This window comes from Oncorhynchus keta, chromosome 31 (assembly GCF_023373465.1).
Source record: "Oncorhynchus keta strain PuntledgeMale-10-30-2019 chromosome 31, Oket_V2, whole genome shotgun sequence".
Taxonomy (NCBI): domain Eukaryota; kingdom Metazoa; phylum Chordata; class Actinopteri; order Salmoniformes; family Salmonidae; genus Oncorhynchus; species Oncorhynchus keta.
In genome coordinates this window covers 18,845,137-18,864,034 of record NC_068451.1, presented here as the reverse complement: position 1 = coordinate 18,864,034, position 18,898 = coordinate 18,845,137, and the positions used below count along the sequence as shown (strand labels likewise).

Below are 18,898 nucleotides of genomic sequence, written 5' to 3'. Positions count from 1 at the left end.
CTAGTTTTGTTATCTCTACTGTAGCACAGATGAATGTGGCAGGTGCTAGTTTTGTTCTCTTTACTGTAGCACATATAACCCCAGAACCCTTGCTAGATAGCCAGGTGGGAGGGAGCTCCAAGGAGAGCCTTGCATCATTACCACCATGAGTTGGGATCGACAGTTAACCTGTCAATTCACCACTGTGGTGAATGTGTCAGAGGCCAGATGCAAAGTGGGAAAGTCACCCAGATTAGACTCGAATTAGATACATATGACCTTCATCTCGCTCAATTAAATTACATCCAAAAGGCTTTATTGGCATGGAGTCTAACCACAGAAGCATATTAAATCTGACGACGGAAATGAGATCTCACCCTCAATGGGAAACTGGTTTGATAGTTACCCTGATAATTTATGACAATGGCAATTCGTATTTTTTTCCTCTGCAGGTACCAGACTGATGGTGTTGTACCGCAACCTGGTGGATAATGTGAGCACTCTCGCTTGTACTGCGCCCTGCACTAGGTGTCAGTATGTGCTTTTTCGCCCTTTTATGGAAAGTATCTTCAACCTAGAAGAGAACCCGGAAGTAACTACATCGTTTGTTTAGATTATTAGCTAGAACGCGCTTGGCAACTTCGTGAGTTACGTTTTTGCTTGCTTTAGAAAGTGAAAGGTGTAGCTAGATAGGGTCATTCAAAATAGCACCATAACATGAATAAAACAGAGAGGGGAATCATGAGCTCATTGCTTGTTGTTGTGGCTGTAACTTATGTCCTCGTTAGCCGAGCAGAATGTCACACTAGTACTACGCCAACGCCATTGAAGTGTAAGATACTATTCCTACATTTTTGGTTACGACATGTATCAACAGCATTCAGTATTGTCATTGCTCGTTACATTTATTTGTTTGTATTATGTCGCTTCCAAGGTCTCGATGGCTAGCTAGCTAACTATAAAAGTGAAATGCGTCATCAGCTAACGTTAGCTTGCTAGGTGAGCAAAAATCATCAACTTTGAGTTGGTGTGACATGCACAATTGTAGACAGTATGGCGATTTAGCCTATTTTTTTTTAGCAGAGCACAGCTAAGCTTTACTGAATTCAAATAAGAACACACATTTCCTTTAATTTCAGCTTGCAAAGCCTTCTCAACTTGTGACTCATGCACTCAAAACCCAAAGGTAAGCAGAATATTATGTAACAGTTCCTATTTGTAAAGCATTATAGTCTGTATAGCCTTCGCTACCAAGTTTACGTTATCACTCGGTCTATGTTCAATAATGTCTTTTTTTGTCTATTTGTACCATTTTGTACAAGGGTCACATCATTGCAAGTAACGTTAATCTGTCTGAATCTATTTTAAATTACTCAATATAAATTAGAGCAGGGAACTAACTATACGATATTATCACGATACTTAGATAGCGATACGATATATATTATGATTCTCATTATTCCATATGTATTGCGATTCGATGTTCCAACCATATTGCGCACCATATGTCTGCTGCAGAGGGACGAGAACCACGAGAAAACAACAAGTTTGAGCAGTCATGGAAATAAAAGTACTGACTACCAATTTAAAAATATGGAAAACAATCTTTGAATGAAAGATACTGGGGTTTTGGTATAGGTACAGCCAACTAGCACAGAAGTAATATTGTGATATTGTCAAAACGATGCAGTATGATATATCATCAAAAATAATAACTCTACGTAAGTATCAATTCCCCACCCCCCATCACTAATAGAAATACATGAAATTGATGGACACAGTTAAGGACATGGGTGAAGGCTGGGAATAGGTGATCCTACACATATCAACTCTTTGAGAATTGAAGTATTAGGCTAATGATGAGTCTCTTGTCTTTTCTCAGTGCCTGTGGTGCATGACCAACGACACCTGCACAGACTACCCAGTGAGCTACATTCTGCCTCCGCCTGCAGTGTGTAAACTGTCACAGGCACGATGGGGAGTGTGTTGGGGTGAGTGAAATTAAGTTTTACTTGATGTGACCTCCCATTAGACCTCCTGATGTGGGTGCAGGCTTTAATTCTAATCAATTTATTGTAGTGTTCGATTTAGACATTAATTAGTATAATCAAGCGTGTTACTACTTTGCTAGAACAAAAGCCCGCCCTCCACCCACATCAGCCCATGGCGGACCACATGCTTAGTTGGGTGTCTGTTAAGGTCAATATAGCAACAGTCAGATTAATACAGAATAGTACATCTGATTGTGGTTGGTGGAGCCTAAATTTTTCGGGGCATGGATTCTACAAGGTGTCAATTGGTATCACAGGACCTAACGTGTGCCAGGAAAACATTCCCCACACCATTACACCACCAGCAGCCTATACCGCTGACACCAGGCAGGATGAGGTCATGTACTGCTCGTGTTCCCACTGGAGCCGCTTCTTCTTCTTTTTAGCTGATAGGAGTGGAACCAGGTGTGGTCGTCTGCTGCAATAGCCAATCCGTGACAAGGACCGAAGAGTTCTGCACGCCACTTTTGAACTGTGCCGTTATTTGCCTGTTTGTGGCCCGCCTGTTTGCTTGCACAATTCTTGCCATTCTCCTTTGACCTCGCTCATCAACAAGCTGTTTTCACCCACAGGACTATCACTGACTGGATGATGTTTTTCACACCATTCCTAGACACTAGTGTGCCTGTAAAGTCCAGGAGGCTGGCCAGTTTCTGAGATACTGGAATAGGGCGCGCTTGGCACCGACGATCATACCAAGCTCAAAGTCGCTTAGGTCACTCGTTTTGCCCATTCTAACGTTCAAACAGTAACGGAATGCGTCTGCCTGCATAATAGAGTAAGCCACGGCCACGTAACTCACTCTCTGTAGGAGCTAATCATTTTCATGAACTGGGTGGTGTTCCTCATAAACGGGCCACGGAGAAAGTATTCACGCCCCTTGACTTTTTCTACATTTGGTTGTGTTTGTTAAAGACAGACATTTTGTCACTGGCCTACACACAATACTCCATAATGTCAATGTGTAATTATAGTGTTTAACATGTTTTTTGAATGACCACCTCATCTCTGTACCCCACACATACAATTATCTGTATGGTCTCTCAGTCGAGCAGTGAATTTCAAACACAGATTCAACCACAAAGACCAGAGAGGTTTTCCAATGCCTCGCATAGAAGGGCACCTATTGGTAGACGGGTAAAAAAGTTAACATTTCTTTGAATATCCCTTTGAACATGTTGAAGTTATTAATTACACTTTGGGTGGTGTATCAATATACCCAATCACTGCAAAGATACAGGCATTCTTTTTAACTCGGTTTCTAGAGATGAAGGAAACTGCTCAGGGACTTTAAAACAGTTAGTTTAATGGCTGTGTCTCGGTCCCAGCTTTGATGCACCTGTACTGTCACCGCCTTCTACTAGATGGTAGCAGGGTGAACAGGCCATGGCTCATTCAGGCCTAGTATATGTCAGTCAGCCTGCCCCCTCTGGCTGTTCTGTGTTGATTAAAGAGCCCCCCTACTGACTGATCCACACTCACACTGGGGCTACCTGCTGAAGCTGCTTGCAGGGGCTTTGATCACAGGCCTCTGGGCCACAGATGACAACAGCATGTGGTTTCTAGCTGGTTTCTGAGCACAACCATGGGGTTAGATACCAGGGCTAAATAATAAGGAATAACACATATTCCACACTGTTGTTATGATCATTTTAATAATTAAAGAAGAGATATATTGTTTTGTGAAAAAATCTCCCTGACACACATATTGGCATATTTAATTAAGAATACAATGTTTTATGACATGAGAATCTGGAAACAACCATATTTGTCCAAATGAGTTACTAATCAGTTTAAATCCTTCTCAACTTGTGACTCATGCATTCAAAACCCAAAGGTAAGAAGAATATTATGCAGCAATTCTTGACCAACATTTATTTTGTCCAAACTAAATCGAGGAAGTACAAAAATCTACAAAAATAAAACCCCACTTGTAATTTCAAAAACACACCAGCAGGTGGCAGTAATGTCTAACAAAGATGCATTGTCGAATAGTGGTCTGAGTGCCAAGCTGAGCTTTTCATATCACTCAATCACAGTCTGGTACTGCTCAGGCTAATTAAATAACACTGCATATCTGACTTTCTCTACCAATCAACATCAGTGCAGTCTTTATACCCCTCATTTGAATTTGTTTGATTCCTCATGGGTTTATTAGTCATTATGATAGAATAAATGCATAATCACATGAATAATGAAATGTTCTCTTTATCCTTGATAAAGGATAGTGTTGTGAACGTGTGTGAAATTCACTTAAAAATGGAATAAACTTGAAGCATGTTATTTGTTCATATCTTGACCTTTGACCTGTTCTCTGTTCCAGTGAACTTCGAGGCTCTGATCATTGCCATGGCAGTGTTAGGCGGAACCATCATCATCAGCATTGCAGTCTGTTGCTGCTGCTGCTGTTGCTGCAAGAAACGTCAATCAGGGTAATACAGGAAGTGATGTCACAGAATTGCCCTTTCTCACCTAATATTAAGGGATACTTGCAAAGAATGGCAATGGCTTTATCAGTCAGTCTTGATCATTATCCAAGGAAAACCTCCACTCTAACCATATCAGACTCCTCATAAACGTGCTGATATTACTCATAGCCTTTGTTACATCCAACATGAAATTATTCAAAATGCAAATCTCTATTCATGTGCACCATCCATGTACAGTGATTATACCCTTTTATTAAAACCCGGTAGGTACAGTCCTAGATGGTGATCTTGTCCTGCTTATTATGTGATTCTAGGAGGGAGGAAGAAGAAACTGTCACTACATAGCGGAATGTTTTAAAACAGCATGTCAATCAAGTGCTTTCTGGCCTGACACCCTGATTGGCAGCCATTTTAAATGCACCCGCTCTGTGCAGCTCAATCATCTATCATAACTAAACATGAAGGCCGTGAAGATGAAACAACATGTCTGTCTGAAATGAACTTCTACAGACACGCTCACACAGTTCACATTTCTCACCTCCCAATCGTTGGAATGCCTCTGCATATATTGGCAAAGTTATTTGTTCCTTTTTAAGATTACATCCAATTAACAAAGATGACACCTCTCTCGTTTCCCCAGCAGAACCACTCACCTGTCAGAACCTCTCCCCTTTCCAAGCTCACACAACAGCAGCCTCACTTTTTGCGTTAAACACAAGCAGCAGAATGACAGGATACAGGATTCATTCTTGTTAGCAGCATCTATGCAAAGTGAAGAGCAACAGCCATTCTATACAACAGAACTTGCAGTGTTATTGTTGACCAGGAATACTACGTCTCATTTCCACTTGGAGACAGAGTATATCATATACTGTACACGGACAGTGTGTTCATAAGACCAGTCTGTGCTAGTGTGTGTCTCTCTGTAAACCGTGATGTTTCAAGGTGATTGTAATGCTGCCTGTGTCTCTGTCTCATCAGGCCAGACAGAGATGAGGAGAGGTTTGCCAGGAGGAGAGAGGACATCAGACAGCGTGCTGATGAACGGTAAGGATTCCTTAGTTATCACACCCTCTGCTTCACACTGGCTTTCAAACCACTACTAAAAGATTCCCCATTTTATCAACACCATTATTTGTGTGAGCCCACACTGTTAGTTGCTTCGATTTTTGGGGAGGTGCTTGTATCCGTTTCAATGATCGCAAGCACTTCCCACAGCTACCTCGTCAGATTCAGAGTTTTCTACTCTGTTGGTGATTATCTATAGAGACGTTCTCTGTCAGGGTTGGGGATTTGAACAGTTGGTGAGCTGTTCCTATGGCTTTTCAAGCAGAACTGTCCCCAGAAGAAGTGTGTGTGTGTGTGTGTGTGTGCGCGTCCATCCAAACACCAACCGAGAGGATTGTAATCACTGACTCCAGTTCTTAGTCCTCAGCAGCTGATAATGAGGTCATAGGTGTGGTGAGGATAGAACATGCTACTACATCTTGTAGTGTAGTGGTAGTAATGGGATTTTGAGCCACACTTCCTCCTACACTGAATCACGGTGTACTAAAGGTGTACTAAAGCTGGTCTGGAACCCCCCTCCGTTTACATAAATGTTTCAGCCTTTCTTTCAATTGTTTCCCACCTGTCGTCCATCGAGGATCGCCTGATGTGTTGTTTAACGCGGTGAGCAGTCAGTCATGCAGAAAGACTGTCGGTAACAGTAAGTTTATCATGTGGTGTACTGGGGAGTCTAGGCTCACTGTGTGTTTCTGAATTAAATCCGCCTCTGTGAACCTTTCTTCTATCAAGCCAAGGAATGTAGAGTATATTCACTCAGTCAGTTCCTGATGTGGATCAAACCACTATAGTCTGTGTTAGTGTACTGACCTACATAGACAGTGTTGGTGTTCTGATGGGAACAGAGGGGACCCAGGCCTGTTTTAGGCACCATGGGAGAGGAGGGAGCCTCTAGAGAGATTACAGCATGTTTACAGCACATCCCCAGAGTCTGCAGATGGAGAGGTTAGGGCACAGCTAAGAGCTCTGAGCCCTCTGTCATCTGAGCCACAGATGGGGAATGTTCTACAGAACAACTAAACAGACATAAGTTATCACATCCCCACCATCCAAACTCCACAGACTTTTACTGTATCTCTATGTTGGAGAATGTCCCATTGAAATAACACAGGGTATAGGTTAAGTTTGTCCCGACTCCCTATCAAACCAAGGGGTTTACGGAGGTCTAAGACAGTGGTGGAGAGCCAGTTTAGAAAGACAGAGTGCACTTGAGTCTTTGAGATTGTATTCAACCCTCTCGCTCTTTTTCATTTTCTTCCGGTTGCTCACCCTCCCTCCTCCCCTCCCACTTGTTGCCTTCGTACATGGTTATGTGGGAGTCAGTCAGCTGAGAGGGAGGGAGGTGGGGGAGACAGATGGTAGTCTGTGGTCAGGACAGCCTCTGCTCCTCTCTGCTCCCTGTGTTGTCAGCCTGTCTGCCTCCACTGATTGCTGTTCCCAAGATCACTACCTGGCATTAAAGAGCCCAGACTGATTTACACTGTCTGTCTTTGTGTGGGACTGCCACTGGGGACCCAGTGAATTTACGTCCCTGGAGGGGCCAACAAAACAATCACAACCACCTCCCCTACCTGCCTCCTTTGTGTCCCCCATAAAGTTAGAGCGATGGCTGGATGGCAGGCTCCTCAGCCTGCCCTGTGCTCGTATTTCACCTACTGCTGGCCATGTCGGTGTAAAACACAGCGTCTTGTTGTTTACGAGCCTCTATCAGGGGCCGTGGGGAGGTAAACAATGACACTAAAGCCGCCTTAAATAATGTCAGATGTCTAAAGGCTTAATGCTGACACTTTAAGGCATGGCAGCTTCGTTCAGCAAGATGGAGGGTGGAGGCAACGTTTTGTTGGTAGAGGACAGATATAGATGCCACTTTAAGGCATGGCAGCTTCGTTCAACAAGATGGAGGGTGGAGGCAACGTTTTGTTGGTAGAGGACAGATATAGATGCCACTAAGGCATAGCAGCTTCGTTCAACAAGATGGAGGGTGGAGGCAACGTTTTGTTGGTAGAGGACAGATATAGATGCCACTTTAAGGCATGGCAGCTTCGTTCAACAAGATGGAGGGTGGAGGCAACGTTTTGTTGGTAGAGGACAGATATAGATGCCACTTTAAGGCATGGCAGCTTCGTTCAACAAGATGGAGGGTGGAGGCAACTTTTTGTTGGTAGAGGACAGATATAGATGCCACTTTAAGGCATGGCAGCTTCGTTCAACAAGATGGAGGGTGGAGGCAACGTTTTGTTGGTAGAGGACAGATATAGATGCCACTTTAAGGCATGGCAGCTTCGTTCAACAAGATGGAGGGTGGAGGCAACTTTTTGTTGGTAGAGGACAGATATAGATGCCACTTTAAGGCATGGCAGCTTCGTTCAACAAGATGGAGGGTGGAGGCAACGTTTTGTTGGTAGAGGACAGATATAGATGCCACTTTAAGGCATGGCAGCTTCGTTCAGCAAGATGGAGGGTGGAGGCAACGTTTTGTTGGTAGAGGACAGATATAGATGCCACTTTAAGGCATGGCAGCTTCGTTCAACAAGATGGAGGGTGGAGGCAACTTTTTGTTTGTAGAGGACAGATATAGATGCCACTTTAAGGCATGGCAGCTTCGTTCAACAAGATGGAGGGTGGAGGCAACGTTTTGTTGGTAGAGGACAGATATAGATGCCACTAAGGCATAGCAGCTTCGTTCAACAAGATGGAGGGTGGAGGCAACGTTTTGTTGGTAGAGGACAGATATAGATGCCACTTTAAGGCATGGCAGCTTCGTTCAACAAGATGGAGGGTGGAGGCAACGTTTTGTTGGTAGAGGACAGATATAGATGCCACTTTAAGGCATGGCAGCTTCGTTCAACAAGATGGAGGGTGGAGGCAACGTTTTGTTGGTAGAGGACAGATATAGATGCCACTTTAAGGCATGGCAGCTTCGTTCAGCAAGCTGGAGGGTGGAGGCAACTTTTTGTTTGTAGAGGACAGATATAGATGCCACTTTTGTTATTGATTGCTTTTGACAACCATATTTGATATCTCCGCTACTGCAGTCCGTAAATGGACTTGATAAGGTATTTGCAGCTTGGGCAAAGGTCTTCCATTAAGCGGGGCTCCTCTGAGGAGGCTGGGGACTATGGTGCAGCAACTGTGAAGTGTCACTGGTGAGAAAGCTGAGGTGCTAAAAGCAGCAGTGTGAATCAACATGTAACAAGTTTAGCAGAAACACCCACTGACTGAGTACGTTTACATGCACACTAATAATTGGATATTAAAGTGAATATGGCAGTAGGCCTAGTATGGCAATAGTCATGTAAACACCTTAGTCTGCTTAGCTTAATCAGCGTAAGGTTCAAATTGAAGTAAGCATACACAGATTATAACACCTGGTTTCCTGAGCAATCTGGAATTATTAGGACATGTAAACAGTTTAATCCGTGTTCCAGCGGTGTAATTGATCTGCACATTTACCAGCACCGGTAGCACAAGCCTCCCTCTTGTACACGAGTGAAGTGAGTTTGGAAAAACTGAAAGTATGCATCTTAGAAATAATTTTCACATACAAACTTTATATGTCCTAACTCGGAATCAAATAGGCTTCGAAAAAATAACATGGTCGCTGTGGTAGAACTTTTATTTTGATTGGCTATTTTCTGCATTTATTAAAAGTCCCGTTCAGACGTGTCCATGTAAACAGGATTATTTGGGAAATCGTTCTTCTTGCAAAACATGTCAACATTTTAAACAAACTATTATATTAATCTGACTATCTGCAATAATTGTGTGCATGTAACAGTGCTCACTGACTGGTGGTTTATAAAGTATGAGGCTTGTATTCACAATCTCCTTCATTACCCAGAAGTACTGAATGAGAAGACTTTATAAATCCTACATTACCCAGAAGTACTGACTGAGGAGACTTTATAAATCCTACATTACCCAGAAGTACTGACTGAGGAGACTTTATAAATCCTACATTACCCAGAAGTACTGACTGAGGAGACTTTATAAATCCTACATTACCCAGAAGTACTGACTGAGGAGACTTTATAAATCCTACATTACCCAGAAGTACTGAATGAGAAGACTTTATAAATCCTACATTACCCAGAAGTACTGACTGAGAAGACTTTATAAATCCTACATTACCCAGAAGTACTGACTGAGAAGACTTTATAAATAATTTCCTACTGTTCATTATCCTGCGCTGTGTTCTTCTGTTAGCGGGTTATTACATGTTCCAGTGTTGCTGATTGTCATGTTACTGTGTGATAGAACATGACTCGCGTTGTCCTCTACTCTGACAGGAAGGTGGAGAGGAAGGTGAGGCATGATGACATCCGCAAGAAGTATGGTACGTATCATTATTCTAGCTATTTTATTAGGATCCACATTAACGGCCATAGCATCAGCTACTCTTCCTGGGGTACACACAAAACATGAAACGTGATACAGAACAGCTCAAGGACAGAACTACATACATGTATACAATGGTAGGTCTCCACTTTTTACTAGCAACTTATCTTGTATCTAACATGAACCAAGGACTGCCTCTAACCTCTTATGCAATTAGACCCAAGTTACACTTCCTTATATGACCTGATCCAATGACCTTGCTCTTCTTCACCTGATATGAAAGTCTTCTGAGACATTTACAAGCCTCTTACTGTTCTGTGACCTGATGTGCTTAACTTGGGCGTAATGGGATGAGCATTCAAAGTTCATTGTCCTATATCCATAGGGCCGTCCATTTCCATATTTTCGAGGGTGTTGCTTATTGAATTTCCATCCTCGGTCACGTTAATGCATTATTCAGCGTAGTGAACGTGTCCCAAAGCAAGCCAACGCAGCCCACATATTGGTTACTCTACCTCAAGTCTCTCGAAATCAATTCTTACACGATGCGTCACACTTTGGATGTCAGATACTGGGCATCTCATTACCGTCTGCATGTTAGTACAGGTCAGCACAACACACACAGATCCCCATGTTGAAACATTGATACAGAAACACAGGCCAACTCGGTCTCAGGTCATATCTTGATTCTGAATACTGTAACAACCCGTAAAGCTCGGTTAGCTGGTTTATTCAGTATGCCAGACAGTGTATGAGAGTGGGGGGAGCAGTGAGGTGACTAGGAATGAACAGCAGTCTGTAGGGCAGAAGGCTCCCTGGGGTGAATAGGAATGATGGGAGATATGAGCACTGCAGTCAGTCCCAGGGTTGACCGAAATGCGGGTGGGATCTCTGGACTTCCTGCTTATTCCCTCCTTATTCCAGGAATTGTCCAACTGATGTTTTTGGAAAACCTAGGATTTTTGGGAAAGTCGCCGGCATTTTTCAGTCCTTAGTCAGTCTATATGAATTATGTGAGTTATGAGACAAGCAGGACAGTGTCTCTGGGGTCTGGTACTGTAACCTATGCTCTATGCTAGGCCTCTGACCCTGGGACTGAAGAGAGGGGGGGTGTATATGAAGACATCTGCTTCTGGTTAAGTGTGAGAGGGGGGTAGCATAACTCTAAAGCTCTCTGAAAAGTGACTATTCCTAGTGAATGTTTCTCTGTTATTGATGTGTTGTCAAGTTTCAGATCTTTCCATTCATTGCCTTCACGTTCTCGAGGTGTGTGTGTGTTAATGTCTCTGTGGTATTGGTTGCAGTTCCACATAAATTGTGAATTTCTTTATGGACAACATGACAGAGTGATAGATGGTGGTCTCCTTCACATGCCCCCTGCTTACTGAAGTCTATATACATTAGGGACTGCTTGGCATTTGTCTGCTACTCAAACAAGGTGTGTGTGTGTGTGTGTGTGTGTGTGTGTGTGTGTGTGTGTCTTTCACTCAGTCAATCCTCAGAGATCAAACAACACCTAGTGACCTGCACCACATTCCCATCATCTCAACAGCCTCTGTACAATCCCCCCATGGCAGCCTCTGTACAATCCCCCCCCCCATGGCAGCCTCTGTACAATCCCCCCATGGCAGCCTCTGTACAATCCCCCCCATGGCAGCCTCTGTACAATCCCCCCATGGCAGCCTCTGTACAATCCCCCTTGGCAGCCTCTGTACAATCCCCCCTTGGCAGCCTCTGTACAATCCCCCCCTTGGCAGCCGCAGCCTCTGCAGCCTCTGTACCACCCCGCTTGGCAGCCTCTGTACCACCCCGCTTGGCAGCCTCTGTACCACCCCGCTTGGCAGCCTCTGTACCACCCCGCTTGGCTTGGCAGCCTCTGTACAACCCCGCTTGGCTTGGCAGCCGCGGTACAACCCCGCTTGGCTTGGCAGCCGCTGTACAACCCCGCTTGGCTTGGCAGCCGCTGTACAACCCCGCTTGGCTTGGCAGCCGCTGTACAACCCCGCTTGGCTTGGCAGCCGCTGTACAACCCCGCTTGGCTTGGCAGCCGCTGTACAACCCCGCTTGGCTTGGCAGCCGCTGTACAACCCCCCTTGGCTTGGCAGCCGCTGTACAACCCCCCTTGGCTTGGCAGCCGCTGTACAACCCCCCTTGGCTTGGCAGCCGCTGTACAACCCCCCTTGGCTTGGCAGCCGCTGTACAAACCCCGCTTGGCTTGGCAGCCGCTGTACAACCCCCCTTCAAATCAAATTTGAAATCAAATTTATTTATATAGCCCTTCGTACATCAGCTGATATCTCAAAGTGCTGTACAGAAACCCAGCCTAAAACCCCAAACAGCAAAAAAATGCAGGTGTAGAAGCCCGGTGGCTAGGAAAAACTCCCTAGAAAGGCCAAAACCTAGGAAGAAACCTAGAGAGGAACCAGGCTATGTGGGGTGGCCAGTCCTCTTCTGGCTGTGCCGGGTGGAGATTATAACAGAACATGGCCAAGATGTTCAAATGTTCATAAATGACCAGCATGGTCGAATAATAACAAGGCAGAACAGTTGAAACTGGAGCAGCAGCACAGTCAGGTGGACCGGGGACAGCAAGGAGTCATCATGTCAGGTAGTCCTGGGGCACGGTCCTAGGGCTCAGGTCCTCCGAGAGAGAGAAAGAAATAGAGAATTAGAGAGAGCATATGCGGGGTGGCCCGTCCTCTTCTGGCTGTGCCGGGTGGAGATTATAACAGAACATGGCCAAGATGTTCAAATGTTCATAAATGACCAGCATGGTCGAATAATAGTAAGGCAGAACAGTTGAAACTGGACCCTTGGCTTGGCAGCCGCTGTACAACCCCCCTTGGCTTGGCAGCCGCTGTACAATCCCCCTTTGACAGCCTCTGTACAATCCCCCCTCTGTACAACCCCTAGACAATGTAACTATAGTGGGCTCCAAAATTACTGGCACCCCTAATTGGCAATGGATAAACAATACTTCAAAAAAATGTAAACAATATAGTTATGGAGGTAAACTCAAAATTCCAACATGTGAAAAATACTGTACTTTATTAATGTTTCAATGGAACCCAACAAAATTAATTTATTGATTTAATTAAATATCAATGTCCTCCAAATCAAGGTTTCACAATTAATGGCACCGTTAAATATTATTGTAAATAACATCTACCAAAATTAAACTTAAGTGGAATTTAATTCCTGATTTAGCTGCGTGTTAAGGAACTACACTGCTCAAAAAAATAAAGGGAACACTTAAACAACACAATGTAACTTCAAGTCAATCACACTTCTGTGAAATCAAACTGTCCACTTAGGAAGCAACACTGATTGACAATAAATGTCACATGCTGTTGTGCAAATGGAATAGACAACAGGTGGAAATTATAGGCAATTAGCAAGACACCCCCAATAAAGGAGTGGTTCTGCAGGTGGTAACCACAGACCACTTCTCAGTTCCTATGCTTCCTGGCTGATGTTTTGGTCACTTCTGAATGCTGGCGGTGCATTCACTCTAGTGGTAGCATGAGACGGAGTCTACAACCCACACAAGTGGCTCAGGTAGTGCATCTCATCCAGGATGGCACATCAATGCGAGCTGTGGCAAGAAGGTTTACTGTGTCTGTCAGCGTAGTGTCCAGAGCATGGAGGCGCTACCAGGAGACAGGCCAGTACATCAGGAGACGTGGAGGAGGCCGTAGGAGGGCAACAACCCAGCAGCAGGTCCGCTACCTCCGCCTTTGTGCAAAATTACCTCCAGCAGGCCACAAATGTGCATGTGTCTGCTCAAACGGTCAGAAACAGACTCCATGAGGGTGGTATGAGGGCCCGACGTCCACAGGTGGGGGTTGTGCTAACAGCCCAACACCGTGCAGGACGTTTGGCATTTGCAAGAGAACACCAAGATTGGCAAATTCGCCACTGGCGCCCTGTGCTCTTCACAGATGAAAGCAAGTTCACACTGAGCACGTGGAGAACGTTCTGCTGACTGCAACATCCAGCATGATGAACATCCAGCATCAGCATGACCGGTTTGGCAGTGGGTCAGTCATGGTGTGGGGTGGCAATTCTTTGTGGGGCCGCACAGCCCTCCATGTGCTCGCCAGAGGTAGCCTGACTGCCATTAGGTACCGAGATGAGATCCTCAGAGCCCTTGAGACCATATGCTGGTGCGGTTGGCCCTGGGTTCCTCCTAATGCAAGACGATGCTAGACCTCATGTGGCTGGAGTGTGTCAGCAGTTCCTGCAAGAGGAAGGCATTGATGCTATGGACTGCCCTGCCCGTTCCCCAGACCTGAATCCAATTGAGGACTTCTGGGACATCATGTCTCGCTCCATCCACCAACGCCACGTTGCACCACAGACTCTTCAGGAGACCATCCGCCACCTCATCAGGAGCATGCCCAGGCGTTGTAGGGAGGTCATACATGCACATGGAGGCCACACACACTACTGAGCCTCATTTTGACTTGTTTTAAGGACATTACATCAACATTGGATCAGCCTGTAGTGTGGTTTTCCACTTTAATTTTGAGTGTGACTCCAAATCCAGACCTCCATGGGTTGAAAAATGTGATTTCCATTGATCATTTTTGTGTGATTTTGTTGTTAGCACATTCAACTATGTAAAGGAAAAAGTATTTAATAAGAATATTTCATTCATTCAGATCTAGGATGTGTTATTTTAGTGTTCCCTTATATTGTATATTGAGCCATTACATCACTTCATAAACCTGGTAATGGCTACAAGAAGATCCACAAATGATTGAATATACCACGGCGCACTGTCAGGGCAATTATTTTTTTAAATCTAAAGAAATGGAACAGTTGAAAACCTCACGGGTAGAGGAAACAAATGCATTTTGCACCCCAGGATAGGGAGGAGGATTGCGAGAGAAGCAACAAAATCCCCAAGAATCACTGTGAAAGAATTGCAGGCCGTGGCGGCGTCTTGGGATCACCAGGTTTCAAAAAACACCATCAGACGCCGCCTCCACAACCACAGGCTCTTTGGAAGGGTTGCCAGAAGAAAGCCCTTAATGACCCCAAGACACAGACGCAAGCGCTTTGTTTGTCAAGCATCATTTAAATTATGATTGGAAGAAGGTGCTCGTTTTGGTCAGATACTGCATCGGCATGTTTGTCGTCAAAACAGATGCATACAAGGAGAGGCACCTCATACTCACGGTGAAGTATGGTGTTGGGTCAGTGATGTTTTGGGGCTGTTTAATTCTAGAGGTTCAGAGACACTGGTTAAGATTGATGGCATAATGAATTCCACCAAGTACCAGGCAATTTTGGCTGACAATCTGGTTGCCTCTGCCAGAGGGCTGGGACTTGGCCGTATGTGGACTTTCCAACAAGACAATGACCCAAAACATACCTCAAGATCCACACAGATGGTTCTGTGACAACAAAATCAATGTTCTGCCATGGCCATCTCAGTTGCCAGACCTCAATCCAATCGAACACCTGTGGACTGAGTTGAAGAGGGCAGTTGATAAGCGCAAACCCAAGAATGTGAAGGATCTTGAAAGGATCTGCATAGAGGAATGGTCCAAAATCCCTCCAAATATGTTCCTTAACCTTGTCAAAAATTACAGGAAAAGACCATGCTGTTATCCTTGCCAGAGGTGGTGTCACTAAGTACTAAATGAGGAGTGCCAATAATTATGAAACCTTGATTTTGGTGAAATGTATTTTGTATTAAATAATTGTATGATTTTGGTGGGTTCCATTGAAACATTAATAAAGTACAGTATTTCTCACATGTTGGTATTTTGAGTTTATCCCTATAATTTTATTGTTTATATTTTTTTAAGTATTGTTTGTACATTGCCAGTAATTTTGGAGCCCACTATATAATACCATGATGAAGATGAACCTTCTTATGATGGGAAAAATGTTAGCCATCTTATCAGGGAGTTGGTCAACCATGGTTTGCCAGTGCTGTGTTAGTGTGTAAAATAATGAATATGAAGAATTTATCTGCACTGTATGTTTGTTTGTTAGCTAGCTAGCCAGGCTGTTTTAGAGGAATGATTCCATTCGGGTTTTAACTTAACCACCAATTTGCCAACATTCCATTCAAACAATGCAGTCAATCCACAGCCATGCACTGGCTGAAATCAGTTGATGATAGGACTTAGACAAGTTGTAAATGCAACAAGTACTGATTGTATCAATAGGGCTAAGGCACTGCAGGGCAAAGGCACTGCGGTCTAAGGCACTGCATCTCAGAGGCGTCACTACAGTCCCTGGTTCGAATCCAAGCTGTATCACATCCGGCCGTAATTGGGAGTACCATAGGGTCCCCGGCCAAACCAGCGTCTTCCAGGTTTGGCCGGGGTAGGCCGTCTTGCCTAGTTAAATTTAAAAAAAATACAAATATCATATAGTTTTCCAAGATAACAAAACATTTTACATTTATGGTCTGTTTGCATATATTGTAAAGGCTATTTAAACATAACATTTGTATAAAACCCAATGTAAACTGTATTATTATGAAGGTGTTTTAGGGAGGCAATTCTATAACACAATTTCTGAGATCACATATCAGGATTATACCTCTACTGCCATTCATTCCAATTAGACTCGTTTGCATTTTTCCCTGATCAATATATGGTTGCTATTTTGACCACATTCTGGAACTTTGAGGGTTAATGTCTCTAGTAATTTAATAGGATCTCTATGCTCCAGGTAGCCTCTGTACAACCCCTACACAGCTCAGTCATAACGCAACAGCTTCTAATCACTGTTTTTCAATGTTCCCCATCTTTCCTTTTTATTTCTCTCTCTCTCTCTCTTTGTTTTTACAGGTCTTGTCCCTGACTCTGACCACCCATACAGCAAGTTTGAAAATGAGTAAACCAGAAACCTGTGTGAGAGAGAAGCGTTGTTCAGATGGCTCTACTCTGCTCCATCCTCTTTGGGCTGACTACCATCCTGTCCTGCTGATTGCTTTAGCTTAGAGAGCAGACACACACACCTATACATCAAGACCGGTCTATCATCATGATTCATCTAAATCAAAACCTTTGCCTATAATTATTAAATGCAGTTTTTATTCATTCATTTTAGGTTCTGATTGAAAATTATTTACAGTTTGAGAATGTTATGTTTTTCACACAATTAAGAAGTTTGAAGAAGTCTGTAATATTTAGTTTGCTGTTGGAGACGTGGCACTGAGTGGAGCTTAACTTTCTGCACATTGTCTGTGTATTTTTGTGAAATCTGATTTAAAGAGCCTTTGTTTTAAATTGCTGTAATATCTGTACGTTTTCGCTTTGTATATTTTTTATAAACCAAGATCATAATTATGCTCAATCTGATATATTTCCTAATACATTTTTTATTTTAAAGTAAAATGTTTAACATTTTAACGACTTAACAAGTCTAAGATCATGAGCAATGTCAAGCATCTTCTGGAGTGGTGTAAAGCTCACCGCCGTTGGACTCTAAAGCAGCACTCTTCACCATCTGGCAGTCCTGAAGGATGAATCTGGGTTTGGGGGATGCCAGGCGAACGCTACCTACCTGAATGCTTAGTGACAACTGTAAAGTTTGGTGTAGGAGGAATAATGATCTGGGCCGTTTTTCATTGTTCGGCCTAGGCCCTTTAGTTTCAGTGAAGGGAAATCTTAATGCTACAGCATACACTGACATTCAAGATGTTTCTGTGCTTCCAACTTTGTGGCAACAGTTTGGGGAAGGCCCTTTCCTGTTTCAGCATGACATTACCCCGTGCACAAAGTTCATCAAGATTGGTGTGGAAGAAGAACTTGATTGGCTTGCACAAAGTTCTGACATCAACCCCATCAAACACCTTTGGGATGAATTGGAATGCCGACTGCGAGCCAGGCCTAATATCACAACATCAGTGCCCGACTTCACTAATGTTATTGTGGAATGTCTTCCCAGAAGAATGGAGGCTGTTATAGCAGCAAATGGGGGACCAACTCCATATTAATGCCCATGATTTTGGAATTAGATGTTTGACACGCATGTGTCCACATACTTTTGGTCATGTAGTGAACCTCAGCCTCCACCCCTTCTTATTCATAACCACACCTCAATCTACCAGATGTCTGGATGGGGTTGCCAGTCCTTATAATGACAAATGTACTGCTCTGTATGGACATTCAAAATCTTAATGGCAGCGCTACTAAGGAAAGTTTGGTCATTAAAGGGATACTTTGGAATTTAGGCAATGATGCCCTATATCTACTTCCGCTGAGTCAGATGAGCTCGTAGATACCATTTTTATGTCTGTCCAGTATGAAGGATGTTAGAGGTAGTTTTACTAGCAGATACCCATAGAATTCCAGTCATTGCGCTAATGCTACACTGAACAAAAATAAAAATGTAACGTGAAGTGTTGGTCCCATGTTTCACGAGCTGAAATAAAAGATCCCAGAAATGTTCCATATGCACAGAAAGCATATTTCTCTCTGTACAAATTTGGGCAGGTATAAGCTACACACAATGACCAAATTTGCATTTTTATTGCAATTGGAATGCAGAGATACCGTGATGAGATTCTCAGGCCCATTGTTTCATGCTATTCATCCGCTGCCATAACCTCAAATATGAGAGTGTACACTTGTTTAGGCTAGTTGCAAAACTGCTATCTAAATGGAATCTAATTCTAATGCTAGTCGATGCTTTGTTGTTGCGACTTCTGCACGTGTGCACAGTCTGAATCTACAAGGACAGGCACGGCCTATTTGACATGCAAATCTCCTGAAAAGCTTATCTCCAGTTCTGTCATTTGCAATGCAGACAACATCCAAACTGACAACATAAGAGACAGACAACACCTTTGACCAGATCAGATGTTTTTAAAAGGTGAAAATACTGAGCAGGAGAAGTCAAGTCAGGTGATTATGAAACACTCGGGAAGTGGTCCAAGGCAGATTAAAGGACATGTCATATTCATCTGAGGCTCATCACTTTTATTGGTTTTATTGAACAGTTTTTAAAGAGGTTCTTGGGCAGACATGCTGTGCACCTGTTCATAGTGGAATGGTGTAATAGACT

The 18,898-nt window shown here is 43.7% G+C and overlaps 1 protein-coding gene across 1 annotated transcript; it reads left to right on the top strand.

Moving 5' to 3' along the window:
- Positions 1-483: 483 nt before the first annotated feature.
- On the top strand, positions 484-18,233 carry LOC118372997 (pituitary tumor-transforming gene 1 protein-interacting protein-like). Its single transcript, XM_035759046.2, has 7 exons — positions 484-811; positions 1,119-1,165; positions 1,862-1,970; positions 4,354-4,462; positions 5,441-5,506; positions 9,814-9,860; positions 16,678-18,233. Exons 1-7 carry the CDS (start codon positions 697-699, stop codon positions 16,725-16,727), a joined length of 543 nt encoding a protein of 180 aa, XP_035614939.1. The 5' UTR covers positions 484-696; the 3' UTR covers positions 16,728-18,233.
- The last annotated feature ends 665 nt before the right edge of the window (positions 18,234-18,898 follow it).

What these genes read in the sequence shown, in the direction of transcription:
- LOC118372997 (XM_035759046.2), top strand. Translation starts at nt 697, where the DNA reads ATGAATAAAACAGAGAGGGGAATCATGAGCTCATTGCTTGTTGTTGTG. An exon ending in TACGCCAACGCCATTGAAGT is followed by an intron (nt 812 to 1,118) that starts GTAAGATACTAT and finishes CTTTAATTTCAG; the next exon opens with CTTGCAAAGCCTTCTCAACT. An exon ending in CATGCACTCAAAACCCAAAG is followed by an intron (nt 1,166 to 1,861) that starts GTAAGCAGAATA and finishes GTCTTTTCTCAG; the next exon opens with TGCCTGTGGTGCATGACCAA.